We start from the raw sequence: 25,319 nt of genomic DNA, 5'->3' as shown, positions 1-25,319 counted from the left end.
CTCTCGCTATGTCTCTCTCTGTCAAATAAATAAATAAAATCTTTAAAAAAAAAAAAAAAAGAAGGGCATATGATGTAATGAGCACTGGGTGTTACGTAAGATTGATGAATCACAGACCTGTACCTCTGAAACCAATAATACATTATATGTTAATTAATTGAATTTAAATTTTAAAAAGTTAAAGAACTGACCATGAAATAAACAAATAAACAAATAACTGTGTCAAAAGTAGGGCCTCCATATAAGATTGTGCTGTTTACCATTTCTAGATGCCCAGCAAGGAGGTCAAGCAGGGCTTGCAAGCCATGTGCACAAAGGGCTGTGTCTGCTCAAAGGGAACTTTTTTCTCCCTCCCACAAAGGCTCTACCTGCTGAAAGCAGGCACCCAAAAGGGGTACCTTTTCTGATTCACACAGAGGTACATCTAGGCTACCATTAGCCCTGGATAAAAGAACAGGCTCTAATGAAAAGCTCAAAGGGTTATGAGCAGAGGGTTTAAGCATTATTATACAGACTGTCAGAAGCCTTTTTGCTCTCCTCTGGAAACTTGGCTGAATTCTGGATAGTTGCATTTGCCAGATAAGTGAAAGGTTAAGCAATTTAACTCAACTACCTCATCACAACATCCAATATACTAAAATCAGCAGTAAAGCAATTTTGAGCTATAACAAAGCCAGCACTTCTTTAACTGTTACTTACTTACAAACTTCGGAAAAAAACATCCTTGTTTACTTTTAGTCTCTAAGTATAGTAAGTAGGCTTATTTTAGTCCTACTCAGACAGCTACTTAAGCTGGGTTTAGAAATCCTATAACCCAATGGATGGTCTCCTAAACCACAGCCAATTCTAATTTGTTTGAAAAATAGCACTGAAACTACAGCCTCATTCCCCACACCTAACCCCTACAAAGGCAAATACTTTCAGGCCTTCAAAATATAAGCTGATCCTATGTATACCCACTTGGCCAGAGTTTCGGGCTTGATAAGGATGTTAAAGTAGGTCTTCTTCAACTGCTCAGTTATCATTGTGAAGACAGCTGGTGTGGAACTGAACTCCGCTAAGTAGTCAATAATGAGCTGAAATAGTAGCTAAAAAGAAAAGAAAGAAGCACTTTAAGTAGAGAAGCATGAAATCCACTATTTTGGGGGCAGGGATAGGAGGGAATGCTTCCCATTGGTTTTTACCAGGGGCCTCGCTTGGAAATAGGTATTTGTAGGAATACTGGTGACTCAAAGGATCTTCAGGAGCTAAAATCCTCAGTAACTGTGAAATGTGGAGCAATGATTCCTTTTTTTTTTTTTAATTTTCATGAGTAGTCTTTTTTTTTTTTTTTTTTTTTTTTTAAAGATTTTATTTATTTATTTGACAGAGAGAGACACAGCGAGAGAGGGAATACAAGCAGGGGGGGTGGGAGAGGGAGAAGCAGGCTTCCCACCGAGCAGGGAGCCTGATGCGGGGCTCGATCCCAGGACCTGGAATCATGACCTGAGCCGAAGGCAGACGCTTAACGACTGAGCCACCCAGGCGCCCCATGAGTAGTCTTAAACTTAATTTTTTATTCAGCATCTCCACTGCCCCTAAATGTGACTTTAACTGGGAGGACATTACATTTATATATTAATTTTGGAAGTAATGACAACTTCCTATCAAGCTGTCCTATCCAGTGTTGGCTGCAGAGAAACTGAGGCTGTATTGCACGCATTGCTAGTAATTAGTGACTGCGTTGCTCTTATGTGTGGCCCAAGTCACAAAAGCTGTCACAGGCCAAGAAAACATAGTAAACCACGTTAATAAACATTTCTTTCTATGTATAGCAACCCATGCATAAGCCTCTATACTTGGTGCTTTAGGGGCAACAAACATAAAATTTAAAGCTCTCTATGAGCAAAACAGAACACTTGTACTTACAGGTAGTTTGTGGTTGAATCCTTTCACTCGAATAATTAAACCATGTTCTCCAGCTACCAACTTATACTCTAGCTGGGCCACATCCGCTTCATAAGCTGGCTCCGCAAGGTTATGGGTAAGGATATTGACAAAGATATCAAAGAGGACCACACTGAGAATATAAAATGCAAACAGCACCATTAATTGGCAAGAAATAAACACAAACAAATGTGCTCTGGAGTAGGAAATTTCACTTTTAGAAAGACAATGATTACACTACTCCAGAATGTAGTTCAAAGGTAAATACAGCTTACCCACGACTCAAGTTTTGTAGGCACATTACAGAACACCTACCTTCAGCAGTGCTTCCCAATCTTTGTCATGTTATGCATACATGTAAAATGTTAATGCTTATACTGAAAAATGGGGTAAATGTAAAAGGCATAAAAAGCAACTGGCCCAAAGGCTCTAGCCATCCCTGCAGCCCAGGTTTTCTGACTGACAAAAATCTAGGATAAGGGAGGCGGTTGATATATTTTTTCAAGTGGTATTAATAAATACTAGTGCTGCCTGTCATTCTAAGGTTAGATTCCACAGTTTAAGCAGCAAAGGAAAGGAAGAAGTACGCTAACATTTCTTGAGCACCTCCTATGATTCAGGCATATTTTAGGCTCTGACCCCCCACAGTGCAGTTATCTATATAAATAACGAGTTATTTGTTACAAAGTATAATCAGATTCCTTGCCAGTTTCTAAATATAGGATCAACAGATGCAGTTGTTCTCATTACAGACTGGAAGCTAATCCAAACTCATTTCTAAAGAACTTTCTCAATCCAGTAATACTATGACTACCCTACGCTATCAGCATGCTTTATAACTGGGTGCTGGAAATGGAGCAGCCACAATTCCATTTTAATGTTTAATATCAATACAAATAATTTGGGGCACAGAAAAAAATACACAAATCAGCAGCACAACTCAGTACGGATAGAGAAAATGATAGAATGATTCAGAATGAAACAAACAAAATAGTTTTTCAATAAGAAACATATTTTCCAGTAAAGAGGACAATTGCTTACTTTGCTGCAGACTTCTGTATCAAAGGTGAAATCAGATGGAAACGTATATATGCTAAAAGAAAAAAAAAAGGTAAGAAAATATAAGCCAGAGGCCTCAAATATTTTATACATCTGCTATATGCCCCTAACATCATGTTTTCTAAAAATTCTGAAATAAACTACTAGCCCTTAAATCCTTGTTACATCTTTATCCTGAAGTTATCTTTAAAAAGGTAATATTTACCATTCTAAGTAGTATCCAGAAGGCACACTTTAGTCTGCGGGAAGGCCAGATACATAGACAGATACACAAAGGAGCCTAGGAATACTGTATTTATTAAGAGCTTTGGTCAGAGAAAATGTTTACAGAGGTATACATGCCAAAAACATTAGAGAACAATCCCAATGCTCACAGAAACTTATAGCAGAGACTTTCCAAGGAAGCTGAATAAATGTTAAGAACATTTTTAGAAACACTGATAAGTAATTCAAGAAACACCTTCCCAATAAACTCAAGAATTCCTGAGAGCCACAGAGCTGTGTTGAGGTTAGGCATCTGGGTTAAACGGCAACGAAGGGAATTTTTTTTTTATCCCAAGCTGCTTCAGTAAGTTCCTATGCTATGCACAAGAACAGAAAATAAAAAAGCAACACAGTTTGGGCTAACACATTAAAGACAAGAACTCTGGAGTCTGTTTAACTGTATACTGTGATTCTTTTACAATAAAAGCAAAATGGTAGAGGGAGAGTGATGGAGGATATTTCACATTTGTAATGCTGGAATAGGCTAGCTATTGTGTCTAAGAATAATCTCCTTCAGCATACTCTCATTTTCTTTTTAAAAATGTTTAAAACACACCACCCATTCCCTAAGACGGTCAAACACCTGGCTCTGCTTTAATTTAACTGCAAGAAAAATATTTTAAAACAATTTCATTTTAGCCTTGAATCCTTATTTATTTCCTAGAATCTATAATGTATACAAGGATTTCTGTGACCACACAGGAGCACAGTATAGATCTGATAGATAAGCCTAGAAAAGATCTTCAACTGGAAGAGGAAGGAGAAAGGGAGACAGGTGACAGACAAACGGAAATAGGTTGCTACCAAGTGGAGAAAGAGTTGCTATACTTATTTCACTCCTTTTAGAGAGGGAAACATTTTACCTTTGGGAATTTTGAATTTGTTGTCTTTCTTATACCACAGGCAACCTTGTGGAGTATTCACAATTTTAACAGGGTATTCTGTCTCAGGGCAATCAAAAGCCTTCAACATGAAGTCCGTGGCTAACAAGAGAAAGGAGTAATAATTCAACATTCAACATTCAATAATTCAATAATTCAACATGATTCCCAACAATCTGTTCTTCGTTTTAGAAATCTAGATAACTTTTCTTTGTGGCAAAAATAAGCCAAATTCAAATGCTAGAATATAATAAATTAGTAGAACACAGAAAAGAAAATTCTCTTGGCCTTAAACTAAATGAACTCTGAAGATCTGTAATTTCCTAAGGATTATTCTGATCTCTCTACGTTCTGCTTCTTTGTCTTTCTCAAAGACAGTCTTAACTGTAAGAGGGACCTTTAGCCAGGATAGTTGTATAAACCAATCTATAAACAAATCCATTCTTGAATGAGAATGTCTTTTATCCACCTTATTGACACTTGAAAGTTAACAAAAAAGTTCTGTTCTAACAAAGTCAAACTTGGGGTGCCTGGATGGCTCAGTCGGTTAGGTGTCTGCCTTTGGCTCAGGTCATGATCCCAGGGTACTGGGATCGAGTCCTGCATCGGGCTCCTTGCTCAGCGGGAAGCCTGCTTCTCCCTCTCCCTCTGCTGCTCCCCCTGCTTGTGCTCTCTCTCGCTGACAAATAAAAAAATCTAAAAAAAAACCCCAAAACACAAAGTCAAACTTGTCCTCTAAATTAAAGAAAACATAAACTGTTTTACACAAGAAAAAGCAAAAGTTTCAGAGAGTCCCAAGATCTACATTTCAGTCCTGTTTTCTCCATTTACCAACTGACTAGTCTAGGAAAAGTCACTTTGCCTTTTTAAGCCTCAGTTTTTCTCATTCAAAAAAGTAAGAAAACAGTAATGCCTACTCCAGAGTGTTACTGGGAAGCTCAAAGAGGAATTCAAATGATACTTTATAAATGTACTATACAGGTGCTATTTGTTTTATTGATACATAAACGGATTAGGTATAATGACTGCTATTTCACTGACCTATGTACTTATTTTCAGCTGGAAGATGAAGATCTGGATTTAATTCGAAATTAGTCTTCCATAGTTCAGCCCAAGAGTTCTCAACATCTGTAGAAATGAAAAACAAACTGATCCAATAAACAATGCAATGCTGAGAATAACAAACCAATTAACAACTAGCCTTCACAAATCGATTCTTCTTTCTCAGGAAAACTATAATATATCCAGGCATGCTAGCCATTTACTACTCAAAGTGTGGTTAGCAGCACTGGTATCACCTGGGAGCTTATTAGAAATGCAGGATTTCAGGCCCCACCCCAGAGCTAGTGAATAAGAATTTATATTTTAATAAGATCTCTAGGTGATATATATGTACACTGAAGTTTCAAAAGTACTTTTCTAAAACAGTCAAAATTCTTCCCCAAACTACCCAGAAAACAGGATTTTTTTCACTAGCTATAATAAATATAAACATAGCAGAAAGTAATTTTCTGCAAAGCAGTATGAATAATGTTCATCTCAAAGTAAACTTCTAAAAAAGTTTATACTTTTTTCCCATAGGAACCATCAGACAAATTATTAAGGAATAAAAATTCTCAGGTGAGTCAAATAAATCTAAACTTGTAGGACAATTATTAAAATATTTTACCTTCCATACTATACTGAGTCCCAAACCATTTCTCCTTGAGGTCACATTTTCCCTCATTAGCACCAGACAGTAGAACAAGATTTGCTTTTTGCGGAACTAGCTGATGAAGGGCTTCAGCAATGACCTAATTGGGGTTGGGGGGGGGGGGCGGAGAGACACACACAATAACAACTTTAACCTAATACATCTCTGTTAAAAAGCCAAAGCCATATTATGTTAGGCATCCCCAAGATCCTAGCATCTTGATGCTCATGAAACTCTTTATCTATAGTCATGAACACCCTAATTTATTAAACTTCATTAGTCTATTAGTTGTTTCAAATGTTCCTTTTTTTTTTTTTAAAGATTTTATTTATTTATTTGACAGAGAGAGGCACAGCGAGAGAGGGAACACAAGCAGGGGGAGTGGGAGAGGGAGAAGCAGGCTTCCCGCTGAGCAGGGAGCCCGACGCCGGGCTCGATCCCAGGACCCCGGGATCATGCCCTGAGCCGAAGGCAGACGCTTAACGACTGAGCCACCCAGGCGCCCTCAAATGTTTCTTGATAATGCTATAAACTGTGTTCATCTCAAATCCTACCTAATAATAGTACTAGCAGTGAAAATAGCTCTCATTTACTAAGTTTTTCTATGTGCCCAGTAGTGTTTAACATACATTATTTCATTTAATCCTAAAACAACTCTAAGGTATACCCATTTTATAAAAAATAATACTCAGGCTCCTGTTAAAAGTTAAGTAATTTGCCTGGGTTAAAGATTACATAATATGCACAGAATAACACAGCTAGAAATGGCAAACATGAAGTCCTAAACAAGTTTGTACATGATTCCAAAGAGTATGCTTACACTACCTCATCCCCAAGAATCAGTAAAATGATCCCATTGCAAGGCCCCCTTTAATAATCCTTCAGCTATGAGAGGAGTAAACAGATTTTGTGGGTAAGGTTTGGAACCATAACTACCAATTAAACACCATTTCTTTGAGAAAAAACAACAAATGGCGGTTCAGAATAAAATACTTGGACCCCTGGGCCCAATCTTCCTAGGAGATAACAAGAATGCATGATTACTGCTTCCTCCTTTACCTTTCCCTATCTTTAAAATTTTTGAATACCCTATTATATCAAGGTTTCTCCACCTCAGCATTATTAACATCTTGGGCCAAATAATACTTTATTATGGGGTGCTGTCTTTTACACTGTAGGATGTTTAGCTGCCACTTCTGGCTTCTCACCCACTAGATAATCTGCCAAGAGCATCCCCCAGTTATGACAACTGAAATGTCTCCAGACATTGACATTTGACAGACATTTGCCCCTGGGGGGCAAAATCAACCAACTGAGAACTGCCATGAGAACTCATATGGAGCAAAATGACTTACTCCCAATGAGGAAGGAAGGAAAAACCCGACCAAGTATTTATTTGTATGTAATATGGTCTATAAGTCACATGTTTCAAATTCAGAGAATCTTACATTTCTCATAAACATTTTCAAAATGGTTAAAATTTAATTGCCCAGAGTCTCTAACTGAACTAAAAGGTAAGCAAAATAACTCTCTAAGTAAGCCTAGCAACTAAAGCACATAATTCTTAGGAATCACTTTTTTAGTAGATGTTATAACACTTGAAAAATAGTGACAATAATAATACCTAACAAAAGGACTTGATTTTCTCCTCATATTTAAAACATGATCATATACAACAATCATGAAAAATTACCCACAAAACTACTGATATTTCTTCCATTTAAACAAAAAATTTGACAAATTTAACCAAATTTTCTACATTCCCACAGTTCTTAAGTATATTTCTGCACTTTCTCCCCTCCTCTTTGTGTAAAAGTAACTCTTAGAAATGAAACCTCCTTACTTCTGGCTTGTATTCAAAAAGAAGCTGATCTCCAGTGAGAAAGTCCTGTAGTGGGTACAGCTGCATGTTTTCACACATATTTTCCACATACTCAACTGGATCTGTCTGTAAAGAGAGAATTATTTCACACCAGAAACTTCCATTATTCTTAATTTACCACAAAATAGAAATAATTTTTCTCTTTTTTTTAACAATGAAACCAAAAGCTTCTGAACAAAAATATACTGAGCAGATATAATTTTAGTTCAAGAATTTGGTGCTCACTCAAGCCCTATGCTGGACATAGTGATTACTTTAAAAAAAGAAAAAAAGAAGGAGGGGGGAATTTGATGCTTGGAATTCTAAGAAAATTTAGCCAGAGAAAACTTACCACCTTAAGGAATTTAACCTGACACCCCTCCAATCCCCATCCTGAGCCCTACAACACACTAGGGTCCAATCATGTCACAGCTTCATCATGAGAGCATTACAAGACTGAACTGTAAATGCTTGTTTATAAGTGCCCCATATGACTGATGTCCTTAAAGACAGGGTCTTCATCATTTTATCACTATAGCACTATCAACCAGAACTATCTGTAAACATGAATCAAATCAATGTAGAAATCAAAATGTGTCATTAGATAAAAGTCTTGATATAAGAAATTATATTAATCAGTATAGTTCCTCAATTTAAAACTGAAAGAATAACCACAAGTTCTATAATCTATGAAGTGAAAATTCTTTTTCAGAGGAAAACAATCAATTTAAGTACTAATTGAGCACCCAGACGTTCAGAATCTTAAAACTGACAAGTCCTTCAGATACCAAGTGGTTCTATTCCCACATTTTCTGAGGAAATACACTCAGATTGATCAGGAGACTTGCCCAAAGTCACACAGTAAATAACAGGCAGAGCAGACACCAGAACTCAGGACTCCTAACATAGCAGCAAACACTCTTTCCAAAATACCACACTATCCAGTCCTTTACCAGACAGTATGGGTTGTTCTCTCATCTAATGGTAGACAGAAGAGAAGTGAAGGTTACTGCATTCATGGAGAAGAAATGAGACATGCATACATCAAACTAGAGACCATAGGTATATGTTATCTACTATATTATCACATAAAAATAGAATAAGAAAAACTAAGGAAAGATTGTTAGCTTTTTTTGTCCCACTTCCCAATTCAGGAAACATTCCTGAATCATCAAGTTGACCAGTCACCTAGGTGCTATTATTATTTAAAATTTTTCTTCCTATTCTGTTCTCATTCTTTTTTTAAGTAAGTTATTCTCACCAGCCACTTACTTATAAATTAACTGCTCTGGTCAGTATGCAACAAAATTGAATGATTCAAAATATTTCCTATGAGAAAACACTAAGGATCCTGGCTAAAAGCATACCTCCAGAGCCAAGGCAATGGAGCAGGTACTAAGAAAAACACTTAAATGCTATTCTTTCATTTTTTTTAAAGATGTAATTCACATATCATAAAATTCACACTTCTAAAGTGCACAATTAAAAATGAAATAAAATTTAAAATAAAGTACACAATTTAGTGGTTAGCATATTCACAAAGTTATACAATCATCACCACTATCTAGTTGGAGAATATTTTCATTGCTCCAAAAGGAAACTCCCGTATCCATTAAGCATTCGATCCCTACTACCCACTCCCCTAGCCACTGGCAACCGCCAGTCTGTGCTGTATCTCTATGGATTTACCTACTCTGGAAATTTCATATAAATGGAATCATGTAACATGTGACCTGTAGTGACTAGGTTCTTTCACTTAGCATGTTTCCAAGGTTCATCCATGTTGTAGCATGAATCAGTGCTTCATTCCTTTTTGTGGCTGAATAATATTCCATAGTGTACATATTCTATATTTTGTTTAACCATGCATTCGCTGACATTTGGGCGTTTCCACTTTCGGGCTATACTTAATACTGCTACTAGAAATACTTGTGTACAAGTATTTGTGTGGATATATTTTCAATTCTCCTGGGTGTATACCTAGAAGAACTTAACAGTAGAGCTCATATGGTAATTGTTTAGCTTTTTAAGGAACTGCCAAACTATTTTCCAAAGCAGCTACACCACTTTGTAATTCCAACCAGCAATGTATGAGGGCTCTGATTTCTCTATTTCTTCTCCAACACTTGTTATTGTCTGTCCTCTAATTTTTTATCTACTACAAACTCTTCCTGCCTTATTATTACATTATTTCTGTTTTTCTGCCTACAGAAAAGCACTTAAACACCCAGTTCATACTGTTGATTTATAAGACATATTGAGTCCAAGTTCCTATGGGAAATAATTTTTTTTAATTTCTTAATTAAGGGCGCCTGGGTGGCTCAGTCAGTTGAGCAGCTGTCTTTGGCTCAGGTCATGAGTCCCACATCCCTGCTCAGTAGAAAGTCTGCTTCTCCCTCTCCCTCTGCCCCTCACCCCTGGCTCGTGCTCTCTCTCTCTAATAAATAAAATCTTAAATAAATATCTTACTTAAATAAGACTGATTTGAATAGTTTGAAAAGGGCATTCTTATTTGCCTTTATTGATGAAGACCAGGAAAAGTCTAAAGAGGAGACATTCCAACTTTGCTAAAAAAACAGAAATTTATAAAAGCCGAAATAATGGGGTGCCTGGTTGGCTCAGTCATTAAGCGTCTGCCTTCGGCTCAGGTCACGATCCCAAGGTCCTGGGATCAAGCCCACATCGGGCTCCCTGCTCCGTGGGAAGCCTGCTTCTCCCTCTCCCACTCCTCCTGCTTGTGTTCCCTCTCTCGTTGTGTCTCTCTCTGTCAAATAAATCTTTTAAATTTGATTTTAAATAAAAGATTTTAAATAAAATCTTTAAAAATAAATAAATAATAAATAAATAAATAAAATAAAAGCCAAAATAAGCTGAGCTACTTGAGTTAACTTAGCAGTTCTCACGGAGATATAGACGTTTCTGATTTGTTCTCACTTTGCACTGATTAGGTTTTAATCTAAGATGTCTTGGGCTCATGTTTTATTTTTTATTTTTTTAAAGATTTTATTTATTTGACAGAGAGAGACACAGTGAGAGAGGGAACACAAGCAGGGGGAGTGGAAGAGGGAGAAGCAGGCTTCCTGCAGAGCAGGGAGCCCGATGTGGGGCTCGATCCCAGGACCCCGGGATCACGACCCGAGCTGAAGGCAGACGCTTAACAACTGCGCCACCCAGGCGCCCCTGGGCTCATGTTTTAAAATCCAGACAAGTATTCATGAATATTGCTAACGGTAAAAAAATGAGGAGCTACAAAAATGGGAGATGTCAGTAAAAAGACATTTTGAAATGATTTGCTAAGAAGAAACTGGAGGGACAGAACAAAAATATCACTCAACCAATGCTGAAAAGCTGATCCCCAAAAAAGGAATCTGGGTATCACTTACGGGTGTAGTCCACAATTCTTGATCCCACTCCTTCCCTGCCATAGTTCTGACCTACATGGTGCCACCACAGCTGATAAGGACACTGAACAAAATTACTCCTGGTAAGGTAGGTGACAGCACTTGTGGAGTTCTATGCTTATCAGTCCACTTATAGGGAGGAGTGTCTATAGGGCTCTGTAATGGCCAATAGGTGTGTCAAAGCAGCCTGTTTTCATAGAATAAGATTTTTAGTTCTATTTCAATGATTCAAGAATACAGAGCAGATTACGTAAGAATCAACAGCAACTGGAAGCTTACAGTTTTTGTGACCTTGTCCTCATGTACCTAAATCTTCTCTACTTATAGTAGAAATTCAGGAAATCATCTCTGGTGATGATCCAAAAAGGCAGCTTCAAGATGCTCTATGAAGCAGTTCTAAATCAGGGGTTTTTAATCCAGGGTCCACAGACACTTCCCACAAGATAGATCAATGGACAAATTCAGGAGTGTGTATGTGCATGAATTGGCTGGGAAGAAATTACATATTTATTTTCACTAACCTCTAAATTAGCATTTTTATTCTATCAGGAATATATGTACAAACCACACCTGTATTAGCAGCATCTATGACTAACCAATAAAAATCACAATATAGTGGGGCGCCTCGGTGGCTCAGTCGATTAAGCATCTGCCTTCAGCTCAGGTCATGATCTTAGAGTCCTGGGTTCGAGCCCCATATCAAGCCCCACACTGAGCTCAGCAGGGAGTCTACTTCTCCCTCTCCCTCTGCCCCCTACCCCCTGCACGTGCACTCTCAAATAAATAAATAAAATCTTAGAAAAAAAAAAAGAATCAGAATATAGTTGTTGCAGATATCTCAAACTCACTGCTACTTAAAACTGAAATAATTGTTAGAACTACCGCTAGACCTTGTTATTTAATGTTAATAAAGATACAGTATTTTTTTTTTTACCATTTTGAGTACTTTATTTCAGTATTCCTTCAAAAACTACTGTATTTTGGGCGCCTGGGTGGCTCAGTTGGTTAAGCGACTGCCTTCGGCTCAGGTCATGATCCTGGAGTCCCTGGATCGAGTCCCACATCGGGCTCCCTGCTCAGCAGGGAGTCTGCTTCTCCCTCTGACACTCCCCCCTCTCATGTGCTCTCTCTCTCATTCGCTCTCTCTCAAATAAATAAAATCTTTAAAAAAAAAAAAAAAAACTACTGTATTTTATTTTATTCACTTAGAAACACTATTTCATGAATTGCATTATATATATATATATATATTTTGTTTGTTTGTTTGTTTTTTAAAGTAGGCTCCACACCCAGCGTGGAGTCCAATGCAGGGCTTGAACTCATGACTCTGAGATCAAGACCTCAGCTGAGACCAACAGTCGGAAGCTTAACTGACTGAACCACCCAGGCACCCCTGGTTTGTATAATATTTAACAATATTGTTTCAATGTAATTTCCTGGGTGTGACAATTTTAGTGAGGTTTATGCAAGAGAATACATTTGTGTAGCAGATACATGCTAAAAAACATTTAGAGGTGAAGTATCATATCTGTAATTAAACCTCAATGTTTCGGGAAAAAGATGCATACATGCACATACATATATAAAGAAAGAGAGAGAGGACAGAAAATACGGAAAACTATTAACAGCTGGTGAATCTAGGTGAGGGATAAAGCGGTGGTCACTGTACCACTATGACAATTTTTCTGAGAGATTAAAAAGGTGAAGGGATGAAATACTATTCTGAGGATTCAACAGATTTCCAAAGGGATCCAAGACACAAAAAGGGTTTTAAAGAAACCCTGTTTCAAACTCCTGACCTTTCAGCCTTATATAATACCTTCCCTTCAAAGACACATAGATCATTTAGTTTTTCACAATAACCCAGAGTTCCTTACTTGTGTTTTTCTCATTGCTTATAATGTATCCAAACCTTATCTCTTTTTTAATGCTGAACTCAATTCAAATCTACCAACATCCATGGATCCTTCCCTGTTTCTATTCAGATCAAGGCAAATGCTCTCCTTGCCCTTAAATCGTAAAGCACACCATTTCTAATAGTACATATGGTAATTACTACAGAATTATCCTGTAGAATGTCTTCATAATATTAGAATTCCCAAAGTATCAAGTACCACAGCAAGTTCTCCATGAATGTTTATCAAAAGGATAGACAGATGGATGAGTATATACATAAAATGACTGTCACACAACATGATCTGTGTCAATCTGCCTAATCCTCTCGCTGTTACTCAATATACATACTTAAAAACACAAGAGTTAATTTTCAGATAACCTCAAGGCCATCTTAGGACTCACATGACAGAGAGTGGCAGAATTAAAACTCCAGTGACACTTCCAAAAAGAGGAATAATGTCCACACCAGTTTCAACTTGGTCACAGATAACATTCAAAAAGAATTTGACTTCCAGTACCTGTTCTTGGTAATGAAATTCATTATCCTCAATTTTCTGAATCTCTTCAAAAATTCTGTGAAAGAAGAAAATTATAAGTAGAAGATACATTTAAATTTCTTACTAGAATCCTCATCAAGAAAAGAGAAGAAAGAGGCTGGCCACATAAATGTAAACCCTTAACGTTTCAAGTTTCCCATGCAGTATTCACACGTAGAAGAATCAGGATATGGAGCCAGTGAAGGAACTTAAGCAGGAAATGCCTGAAAAACCATCATGGTAGGACTAAAGCATGTCTATTTGGCAGCCTAAAGGCTAAAACACACTAGAACTGATTCCTAGCCTAATTCTAATATGTACTTATTACCTTTTTTCTGGGCCTAGCTTCTGCAGCATTTTCAAATACTGGAAGACGGTATGAGCAACCTGAAAACAAAACATCTGATTATGCTTTTGCATAAAGTAATATCTACATTTTTTAAATTCCATTTTAATTATTTACCTCATAGAAATGTTCATAACCCTCATCAGTCAATGTAATGGAAATGCTGAACACTGAGTAAGTAGAATTTTGCTCAAATCCTGTCTCACCATTTCCACCAAATAGTGCAAGAGCCCAGCACCTATTAAGAAAAAATGAATCCAATCAGTATCTTGGGATTGACAGTCTACAAATACTTCAAATTAACAAAATAGGTAGGCTTTCTATGTAAAATTTGGGAAGCTCAGAGGCAAACATGCTTTCCAAAAGTAAGTTTATTTTTTTTTAATTTTTTTTTTTTTTAAGATTTTATTTATTTATTTGACAGAGGGAGAGATAGCGAGAGCAGGAACACAAGCAGGGGAGAGTGGGAGAGGGAGAAGCAGGCTTCCCGCTGAGCAGGGAGCCTGATGCGGGGCTCTATCTCAGGACCCTGGGATCATGACCTGAGCCGAAGGCAGACGCTTAACAACTGAGCCACCCAGGCGCCCCAAAAGTAAGTTTAAAAGTATAAATCTTTAAAGTACAAGGCTTCCCAAACAACTGCAGTGCATGCAAGAATCACCAGAAGGAAATAATAGCATATTTACGGAAACACTAACATATATTACAACATAGTAAAACATTAATAGTTTTATGAAGACACAGTAATTTCTGTTGAAGAGAACAGCACAAAATATTAAAATTATGGAGGCATTTCACTCATCCCTTTTGAACTTGTCTCCCAGAAGAAGCTTAGAATACTTCAGATATATCCCTACTTAGGATGTTGAATAAGCTCTTTGAGACTATCAGCTAACCTCTATAGGTTGTCTAAGAAAGAAGCAATGAGACTATATCTTTTCCTACTAGAATAATCCCGAAAACTTAAAACAAGAAGGGAGGAAGCCAGAATGAAGAATGTGAAATTCTAATGAAGTTTGGTAAGGTAGAAAGATTGTGCACACCTCAAGGCATACTGCATTTATTACGTAAGGTATATATGTAACTAATACCATTAGTTTATTCTTTCATAATATCCCTGGTCTTTTAGCTTTCTTTGAATGTTCTAGTCATATCAGTGCTTTAAAGTACTTAAATTTCCCATCTTCCTGTCCATTCTTGAATTAGTGTACAGAAAAATCAAACAAGGAAGTATTTTAATTATTGGCCCTGATTTAAAGCTATCTTTCTATGATTTGACTAGGCAACTTACCCAAGTGCTTAAATGCATTAGGAAACATTCTGCTAACACAGCTGCTTATAATGCTCATAGTCCCACTATCTGTTGTTATTTCTCTGCCCAGTGTAGTTTTCATTAAAGTCCACCTTCTGGGTTGGGAAAGGCTGGAGATCCATAGCATTTAAATAACCGACTTCTTTACTATTCAAATCTAAATTCTCTCTTTTTTTTTTTTAAGATTTTATTTATTTGACAGAGAGGCACAGTGAGAGAGGGAACACAAGCAGGGGGAGTGGGAGAGGGAGAAGCAGGCTTCCCGTGGAGGAGGGAGCCTGAGGCGGGGCTTGATCCCAGGACCCTGGGACCATGACCTGAGCTGAAGGCAGACGCTTAATGACTGAGCCACCCAGGCGCCCCTCAAATCTAAATTCTTGATTAGAGCTAACCTTTTATGTAACTCTGGAATCCATTTATTTATGATTTTTAAAATTTTGTGTACAACTAACTTCCCATAAGGGCTAAAAGGTGGCTTCCAAGGAAATACACAAATATAATAGGGCTATTAAAATAATTTAGGTATTAAAGTGACTATAATTAAACATTAGATTTGATTCTAGGCCTTCTGGCAAATAAAACAAGACTAGGTTATAGAATGCTTATTGTCTATTATTTTTCAGAGACTGCTACACTGAAAATACTTATTAATTAAATACTTGTTTTTTTTTTTCTTTTAAAGATTTTATTTATTTATTTGACACACAGCAAGAGAGAGAACACGGCAGGGAGAGTAGGAGAGGGAGAAGCAGGTTTCCCGCCGAGCAGGGAGCCCGATGAGGGACTCGATCCCAGAACTCTGGGATCAGGACCTGAGCTGAAGGCAGACATTTAACAACTGAGCCACCCAGGCACCCCAATACTTGCTTTTTTCTAAGGTAAGAAAGAATGCTGCCTTTGCCTTCATGCCCAACCAGCCAAGAGATATAATGAAGTGGCTTCACCCTTTAAAAAAAAATGTTAAGGTCAAAAATAAAAATAATTAAGGTATAAGCACACAAGGAATTCTTACTTCAAATATTATGATATTTAAGAATATGATTATAAACTTATTATCACATAAATTCCACCACACATGAAATTATTATTAATTTGATAAGAGCAAGGTAAAAACAGAAAACATGATAAAATTTAACTTCTTTATCTGAAATCACTGACTATGTTCATTACAAAATTAAGACTACAACTTTTTCTCTTGAATGCCAAACTTCTTTTTATGGTAAAATCTTTCATTTTTGTTTCACCCAAAATGGAAATAATACAGATTATCATTTTAGAACCTAATACAGAGAATGAATCCCTCAGTGTCAGGAAAAGCTTTCAGTATTGCATCAAGCTCTGTAGTAAAATGAAATGTGTTGCTTTATGGGTCAGAAAAATCTAGCTTATAGTTTTAGTTATTCCTTTAAGTAAATGCATGATCTTGAACAAGAGACTTAACCTCATTGTATTTTTCTTTTTCTCTTTACTTGCCCAGCTACTTACTCATAGAGTTTTCATGACAATGTAATGTAAGTGTAACAGGTGTAAAAATGTTACATTATATAATAACATACTTCAATAGTCTGAGTAGTTGTATATATATTATTTAAACTGTCTTTTCCTACTGGCTTCTACTATAATTTCAGAAATGTATTCCTACCAAAACAAAAATATATAGAAAAATGAAGTTAGGAAATCTAAGCATTCTTAAATTTTAAAATTAGTTTAAGGAGTTCAATAAACTCTTAGAAGTTAAGATATAATATTAGGATCTCAACTACATAAGCAATCCCCAAACCCCACACAAAATTGTTTCAAAATATGAATTTGAATTATATCTATACTAAGACTGATGTAGGGGAAGTAAATTAGTTAAAGAATGAATGCCATAGATTACACAACATCTGCATCTGAACAAAACTAACAGTTTTGTATTTGGTTACTCTGTAGGGATAAACATTTGCTTCTTTGTGGGGAACAAAAAAAAAAAAAGGCTCCCCCAAAAGGCTAATTCACATAATTAGAGATTCAAAATGAATCATGATGAAGGGCACATTAAAACAAATAAATCATCCATAAAAATTAATAACTGGATGGAAACATACAGAAATTTTAACATTCTTTGGAAAACATAATCATGAATTACTTTTTCCTGCTTTTCAGTAATTTTCAGGATTTCTGCAATAAACTACCTTAGTAATCAATCAGAGGATAAACAAGCCTTTGTTAATTAGAAAAATAAGCATTGCCCAAAAAAGGAAGAACAGTATATATAGTATAGTTTCATCTCCATAAAAAGAATGTTTCATATTCACTGTTTAATGTCTGAAGGATATATAAGAAACTATTAATGTTGGGCCTATTTTTCAGGAAACAAAAATTGGAAGCACAGCTTTACTTTTTACTTAATACCCTTTTGTCCTATTTTAATATTTTACAAGCACGTATTTTTTTATAGTAAAAAGTTAAACAAATAGAATAAACTTTTAAATATGCATATAATAATTTTAACACTTTTGGGGACACTCTACCATAACTACACAATTAATGTATATTGCTTTTTCCTGTATTATCCTTGCACCAAAAGCAATTAGACAATACACATTCTCTGCTTTCTCACTGGAGGCATACCATTCTTGTTAACTTGATAGGATGATTGAATATTTTATCATATATGTGAAAAAAAAAGTTTTTACTGAGCTTAAGCAACATTATTTTCCTTCTGCTTGTTATCCTCATGGGTTTGTTTTGTTGGTAATGGTTTTAAAAAAATAAAGTAAATTTTTATCAGTTCATTAGCATTTGTTTTTAATCAGAAAAGTATTTGTAGGCATTGACTGATCCTTATCTTTAAAGAACTTCTTGCCCATGCTATTCTGCTCATATAACTATATAAATAAGTTGGGAAAATGTTTTCCTAATCTATATAACTCTTCCCTAACTCATTACCACCTCAAAGGTGTAGGTCCTTCAGATTTAGGTTGTAGTCATATTCCAGGCTCAAAATCATTTTACTTTTGACAAGCTCAAACTGAATGTTCACCACTGACAAATAAATCATAAGCTAATATATTTTTGTACTCGAAGTACTAAAGAAAATAATTATAAAAGTTAGCATTCACACAAAGATACTTAATTTCAAAGACTCAGGAAAGGAAACTAGCTATAAGAAAACTCAGTTTTTATACCTAAGAAGACATTAAAATATATCGTCAGGCTTGAAAACTCCAGTAGTGAGGTCCCAGTTTATCACATAACAGAACCCTCAAATTGAAACCATTTAATATGCTTTCAAAATATCACTCTCATTCAGTTTCCAATGGAGTAAATTTGCCCTGAACTCTTACCTGTAATGTTGCTGTTGAGGGGGAAGTGCCCATGTGATGGTCAGAGCATGAATTTTTCTGATTGGAACAACTAAACAAAAATATTTTTCAGAAAAACAGATATAAGTGTTTCTCCATAATTTTTTTTATGCTACACGAATTTTTTTAATTCAATATATTTCATCCTCCAACAGGGGAAGGTTAAATACAATGCAATTATTATTTCAAGTTGCCAATTTTCCAATTTGAATAATGTAATTTTTATAAATTTCTTTTCAGTTTGGTTTCACAGGTAGAGAAAACAGATAAAAGAACTATGAAAATAGGAAATGCTCCTAAGAAGGATCCCTTCTTGCAAGAAAGGATACAGGACTAGAAGTCAGGAGACCCATGGTCGAAATCTAGCCCTACTTCTATCTTGCTATATGTGTTTATGTAACCTTGAGGAAAATCATTCTCATTTAAATCTTTCTCTGTTTTCTTATGGTATGGAAAGGGGGTTAGGTTAAAGTAGCTCTACAATTCTTCCCAGTGCTATTACTCTATGATTCTATGAAGAGAAAATATAAAGCCAGAAAGAATACAACAGAAAATAAGTTGTCTCTGGGAAGAGTCAACTTAGATAGAATGGAGCAGGCAGCAGATAAAGGGTGTGACAAAACAGTCATTGATCAAAGAAAGGGAAGAGGAGAGAGACTGGCAATGGGGTAAAGGAAGAAGAGGAGGGAATACCTAGGCAATCAGGAAAAAGAGGGAAAAAAATCTGCCATGATAAAAGAGCAAAGAAAGAGAAAAGGTGAATTAGGAATATTTCTGCAATATTCACTATGGACAGATTGTTTTGTAAATTATAGCATAACCATGTGATGGCTCATTGGGAAATTCTCACAAATATATTAAATGAAAAAAGCAAGAGATAGAAGTGTATATACTTTATCATCTCAGCTATGTTAAAATATACCTATAGAAACGAAAGGAAATTTGCGAAAATGACTTCTCTACACGGTAAGATTTAAGGGTGATCTTCCCATTTCTTTACACTTCATTTTTATTTTTATTTTTCTTCATTTAAAAAAATTGTTTTTATAATTGAGATAAAAGGAAATAATTTCCAAAGTGTTATCCCTCCTCTATTTTTCTCTTTTTAAAGGTAATAAAGAGCAGAGCATAGATAAAATGAAATAGGAAAGAAATGGAAACCAAAGGACAAAAGGGAACAACAAGGGGAAAACAGGGTGAAAGCATAAAACAGACTTGAGTAGCAGCAGGGCAGCAGACGAATCTGCCGCCCGTTACTGGCCTGCTGTCTGTCACTAACTGGAGATCTCCTCTGTCCTTCTACTCCCTTTCCAACCCAGCTGTACTTTCTGTTGTGTTGTCATTTTCAAAGAAAATTGGCAGCCTCAATTAAGTTTTAGAGAATGCGCTACAGTTATTTCAAACAGTTTTAAACCTTTGGTTCACGAACCTCTATAAAGTTTGTTAAATGCTGGTGTGTCAAATGGATCCGTTAAATGGCCAAAGTTTGGTTTGGGTAACCCACTGAAAATAAAACAAATATATTAAAATTTAATTGGCAAAAGCCTTTATAAGCAGTATCTTTAGGGATGCCTAACTGATAGGTATTTATAATCTATTCTACATACTCCTGGCTGAAAAGCATTCTAGGCATAAGCAAATAGATGGCAACAAAGCCACCAAAATCCTGAGCTTAACCTATTCTTCACCTCAGTCCCAGTAACTCGAATATCTCTAAAACTCATGGGAGACAGAAAACAATGAAGTGAAGTGAAGGGACCTCCCCTCCCAATATTTACTGCCTCTATCAGCCCCATTCAACTTCAGTTCTCCTCCCATATAAAGCCATTTCAGAAAGAAGACATACTAGAGATATTTTTTTTTAATTCAACAAGTATATATGGAATGATTATTGAGTATCAAGCACTGTATTAGGTACTTTGGTATTTAAAAGACATGGACTCTCCTTCTAGAGGCTTCTCATCTGGTTGAGGATATTGTTAACTGTTTCTTCTAAAATATGGTCAATATGCATTATTATTAAATACCCAGAAGACTTTTTAACCTGTCTGATTAAGGAACCAAAGTTGTTAGTGAATATTATTTAAGAGAACTTCCAAAAATGCTTATCAGGGATTGACAGGACCTAATGAATTCCTCTAGGCAATATACCTCCGATTTTTTTGCTAAAGGTTCACAGTAAAACACATTTCAATCTACCATTCGACATTTCCATAGCTCATACTCATTTCTTATCAAAACAAACAAAACAAACAAAACAACCCCACAACTTTGGCATGGCTTTCATTATCTTTCCATACATAAAAAGTACTGCTAATTATCAATGGAAATTTACATAAAGCCAAGTTAATAATAACCAACCAGTTGTTACTACAAATTATTCTAACATTTCCACAGCCAATTTTGCTTTCATAAATTATGTCCTAGAATGAGGAACTGGAAAAAAAATCAAACTTACTCACCTGATGCAAGAAAAAAACCTGATTTCATTTATTGTATTAAAATACAAACTACTAGGAGTAGGAAGGACTTAATTGCTTCAGAATTAATTTTTTGGTATTCTTTGTAACAAAAATGTTGTAACAAAGTGTATCTTAAATATTTGTATTATTTTGATGAATTTGAGGTAGACAAAAAGTAGTAGCTTTTTGAACTGGAACCATATATGCAATTTCTAGTAAAAGATAATTTGGTTCAACTACATGAAATAGACTTTTTAGTTAGTATGGGAAGTCAATCGTAACCTACAAGATTATTTGTTTTACGGGGGAGAGCATTCCAAGTCCCAAACAACTGACTTAAGAAACAAACTTTCAGAACACAATTTGTTCTGAGGGATACAAGTGTATATATATATATATATTCTGCCTCTCAATATAATACCTGCTTTTATATCACAGTTTCAAACACTCTATACAGTAACAGAAAAACTCTGAATAAATGTAAAAGGAGCCATAAAATCTTCAGCATTACTGCTTACTGTAAGTTTACAAGCTTATAAATTTTGAACTACAGAAATTATAGAAACTTGGGTTCTCATCTTAGTTTTCCCACTCAAAGACTGTGTGATCTTGCTAAACCACTTTAGGTTTTAATTTAATCACCTGTTTAAAAAATAACACCCCCCCCCAAAAAAAAAGAACCTCTGGGACTCATACAAGAAGATGCCTCTTTAACTCTAAAAGTATATGGTTTATGAAAATGTCTTACTTGTTTGGTATCTGAGAGAAGATTTCAGTCACCCACTTTTCCAAAGTATCCAGTGTTTCTTGTGGGGAGGGCAGGAAGGAAACAGGGAAATGCAAGGTTGTTATTTAAGGTAGAAATGCAATTAGATTTCTCTCCTATTTTTAGGTATAAAACAAAGGAATACTTTGATTTGGGCTTTACTTGCCACTCCTTAACCAGTAATGAGTAACAACAACAACAAAAATAACAGTTAAGTATTTCTAGCTGATAAAGTTAGAAAAAGTACACAAGTAAAAAAAAAAGTTTTTGTTTATCATTAGGCAGTGTGGAGGGCCAAGAGATTAACAATATACCAACCATCCTCCTACTCCATTCCAAAACTTACTTCCTCTAGGAAGGTTTCTCCCAATTAACCCACACCATACTGATCCTTCTTTCTCAGCATCTCATTAGTACTTTTACACTCCATTTATTTTACATTATTTTATACTTGCTAAGGTTTTGATCTGTAAGTATTCCTCTTACGTTTCATATGATTTTCATCTTCTTTTGATTCTTATATTTCATACAAAATTCTTTTGAAATTTCTAGTAAAGCAGATCTAAGTGCAAAAAGAAACCTTTTCCCTTTATCTCACTGACTCATTACTGTCAATGAATAGTATTTGTTAGTTCCAACAGACATGTTTCACTAATTTTCAAGAGGTGCCCCAGTAAAAACCAAGATACAAATTAAATTAATCAAGCTCTGAATCTATTATATACCATTTATATAGATATTGAAATCTTATTTTATGCACTTAAAAAACACTATTTTATAAATTGTATAATATACATATATAACCTTTTTTTTAAGCCCAGCATGGGGCTTGAACTCACTACCCTGAGATCAAGACCTAAGCTGAAATCAAGAGTCCAATGCTTAACCTACTGAGCCACCCAGGCACCCCTAGATATTTAACTTTTAAATGGTATAATAAATGCTAAAGCTTAAAAACAACTGAATTTAAATTGCAAGTTTCTCTAATCAAATATCTAGGACTTACTTTAGAAATTTGCAACAAGCATTAATAAGCTCTTATATTTGTCATCACAGAGGAAGAGAATGCAAAGGAAATAATACACAGTTGAAGAAAAATGCACATTTGTAACAGACTTGGAAATAAATTGTAAATTATACACCGAATATGGAACTGCCTATTTTAACAAATGCTGTAAAAGGAATCTAGAAGCACATCTATAGTCTGAACAAAAGAATCTACCATTCTGTATCCATAGCTTTACATTCAAGTCAACTTTAGTAGACTAATTTTGACCCTAAATGCAAAAATGTTTTATATTTAAGTGCCAAGTTAGCTCTAATTTTAATTTTGACATGACAGAACAAAATTTGATAAAAAGGAAGAGTCAAATCAGGTGAGAAGGTTACTTTTTCAAAAATAAATGTGCAAACTATAAGATATGTCAAAAAAGAACAGTTTGACAACTGAACAAAAGAGATTGCAATATAAAGAAAACAAAAGAAAGCTACCATTTCTTTAATGAGAAAAAGTTAATACAAGTTACTGAAGATAACGATAAAAGAAGGAAAAGAACAGAAGTACTGATCAATACATTTAAGATACTTTTGCTATCATTACTATGATGGATTTCAATTAATCATGCCATTTTACTGGACCCTATGTAAAGATGAAAAGATAGACACCTTGCCCTGTCAGAGTTTATGATCAATACAGATTAAATGCAAAGCCAAAGATAACAGAGGCAGCATCTGAATGTGACTTAAAAGACCAATTCATGACCTATTAGTACATTAGGATATTCACAGACTAGCCTAGACTAGCCTAGAGATAAGACCTTTCTTTCTCTAAAAGAAAAAAACATTTGCCTGAGAATCAGATGATGCTGTGCTTCCCTAAGCTGTGCCCTTGCTATATGACTTTTCCAAATCCTGATTTCCTTTAGGTCATATTAGGATCAAGCACTAAAATAATTAATAGTACACTGCAACACTAATTCTAAGGGCAGTAATAGATAGTATACTACCTTTGGATTGAACCACTAAAGTCATGTAATGAGCAGAATAGTAACGCATCCAGAATTCTCTCAATCTAGCATGCGTATCAATATTATTCCTTTTTGGCTCATGTTTGAGTGTCTCAGCATTTCCTGTAAAAAGGGATGAAAAAGATCACAGAAATATAATAAGTTTACTTTGAACTATACTGAAATTAAAAAATTTTTTAAAGTTTACTTTGTCAAAAGTCTCCACAGCAAAAATGCATACTATGCTACTAATACATAAGTAATGAAATAACCTAAATGACTCAAGAATATAGAACTAGTGTATAACAAACAATAATATCAATATACGACAAAAATTCACAAAAACAATTCTGACATATATTTTAACACATAGGAATTAATCTCCACTTGGCAATACCTTAACAACAGCAGTTGTCTTAAGCTTCCTCTCTTAATAATTAGTCTAGTATTCAATTCAGGTTTTATCTCTGAATTATTTTATTAATATTCTACATAATCCTTAAAAATAAACCATATAAACTAAGGTTGTCATATAAAATGTATATAACTGTACAAAATAAACAGGGAAGCAAACATCCTTTGAATGAAGTTCTATTTATTTATTTCCCATTTTTTAAATTTAAATTCAATTAATTAACATATAATGTATTATTGGTTTCAGAGGCAGTGGTCAGTGATTCAGTCTTATATAATACCCAGTGATCATTACATCACATGCCCTCCTTAATGTCCTTCATTCAGTTACCCCATCTTCCCTATCCTCCCTCCCCTCTAGCAACCCTCAGTTTGTTCCCTATGATTAAGAGTCTCTTATGGTTTGTCTCCCTCTCTGATTTCGTCTTGCTTTATTTTTTCCTCTCTTCCCTATGAGCCTCTGTTTTGTTTCTTAAATTCCACCTATCAGTGAGATCATATGATAATTGTCTTTCTCTGACTGACTTATTTCACTTAGCATAATACCCTCTAGTTCCATCCACGTCACTGCAAATGGCAAGATTTCTTTTTTTTTTTTTTTTTTTTTGATGGCTGAGTACTATTTAGATCAACTATCCCAGATTCTACAGTATGGTCAAGAGGGTTAATATGAGGTTATAACTGAATTCTAACACTAAGAAAAAGCCATTATGAAAAACAGATACTATTTAAACAGCTTCCTGATTAAACAAAATTTGGTCACAGCTCAAAAACTATTACAGAAATCATTGCTGAATCTCTGTTGATAAATGGAAATGTCAGGCTGGGGTAGAGCACAGACTTTATAATCATATAAACAGAGGTTCAAATCTCACATCCACCACTGTGTGATTTAAGCGAATTAAATAACTTCCCTGAGCCTGTTTTTTATCTTTAAATGGAGATAATGGTACCTGGCTCATAACATTGTTACGATGATCAAATGAGGTAATTCATGTAGTGTTAGCAGAGTATCTGATACTCAAAAAGCATTCACAAAATGTTAGGTGCTATTCTTGATATACCCAATGTTAGAGAACCAAATACATGCATGCTCAACTATTTTCTATTTGAAAAGCTGCCTACTTATCCTAAAAGGTAAAAGGAACC

The 25,319-nt window shown here is 35.3% G+C and overlaps 1 protein-coding gene across 3 annotated transcripts in view; it reads right to left on the bottom strand.

The window, feature by feature from the left end:
* Positions 1–25,319, bottom strand: part of NRDC (nardilysin convertase) — a 106,315-nt gene that overhangs the window by 9,098 nt on the left and 71,898 nt on the right. For all 3 annotated transcript variants that reach the window (XR_013448192.1, XM_036108386.2, XM_036108388.2), the window contains 15 exons: positions 23,757–23,879; positions 21,733–21,790; positions 19,952–20,025; positions 18,505–18,574; positions 16,043–16,120; positions 13,981–14,101; positions 13,846–13,904; positions 13,500–13,554; positions 7,667–7,771; positions 5,800–5,923; positions 5,172–5,258; positions 4,113–4,232; positions 2,968–3,019; positions 1,909–2,059; positions 961–1,088 (listed from right to left, as the gene is read on the bottom strand). Coding sequence is in view for 2 of the 3 variants with exons in the window: in XM_036108386.2 (XP_035964279.2) it covers positions 961–1,088; positions 1,909–2,059; positions 2,968–3,019; positions 4,113–4,232; positions 5,172–5,258; positions 5,800–5,923; positions 7,667–7,771; positions 13,500–13,554; positions 13,846–13,904; positions 13,981–14,101; positions 16,043–16,120; positions 18,505–18,574; positions 19,952–20,025; positions 21,733–21,790; positions 23,757–23,879 (1,405 nt within the window). In the remaining variant the exon portion in view is untranslated. The remainder of the gene's footprint in view (positions 1–960; positions 1,089–1,908; positions 2,060–2,967; positions 3,020–4,112; positions 4,233–5,171; positions 5,259–5,799; positions 5,924–7,666; positions 7,772–13,499; positions 13,555–13,845; positions 13,905–13,980; positions 14,102–16,042; positions 16,121–18,504; positions 18,575–19,951; positions 20,026–21,732; positions 21,791–23,756; positions 23,880–25,319) is intronic.

This window comes from Halichoerus grypus, chromosome 5 (genome assembly GCF_964656455.1).
Source record: "Halichoerus grypus chromosome 5, mHalGry1.hap1.1, whole genome shotgun sequence".
NCBI lineage: Eukaryota > Metazoa > Chordata > Mammalia > Carnivora > Phocidae > Halichoerus > Halichoerus grypus.
This window is presented reverse-complemented; position numbering and strand designations above follow the sequence as displayed.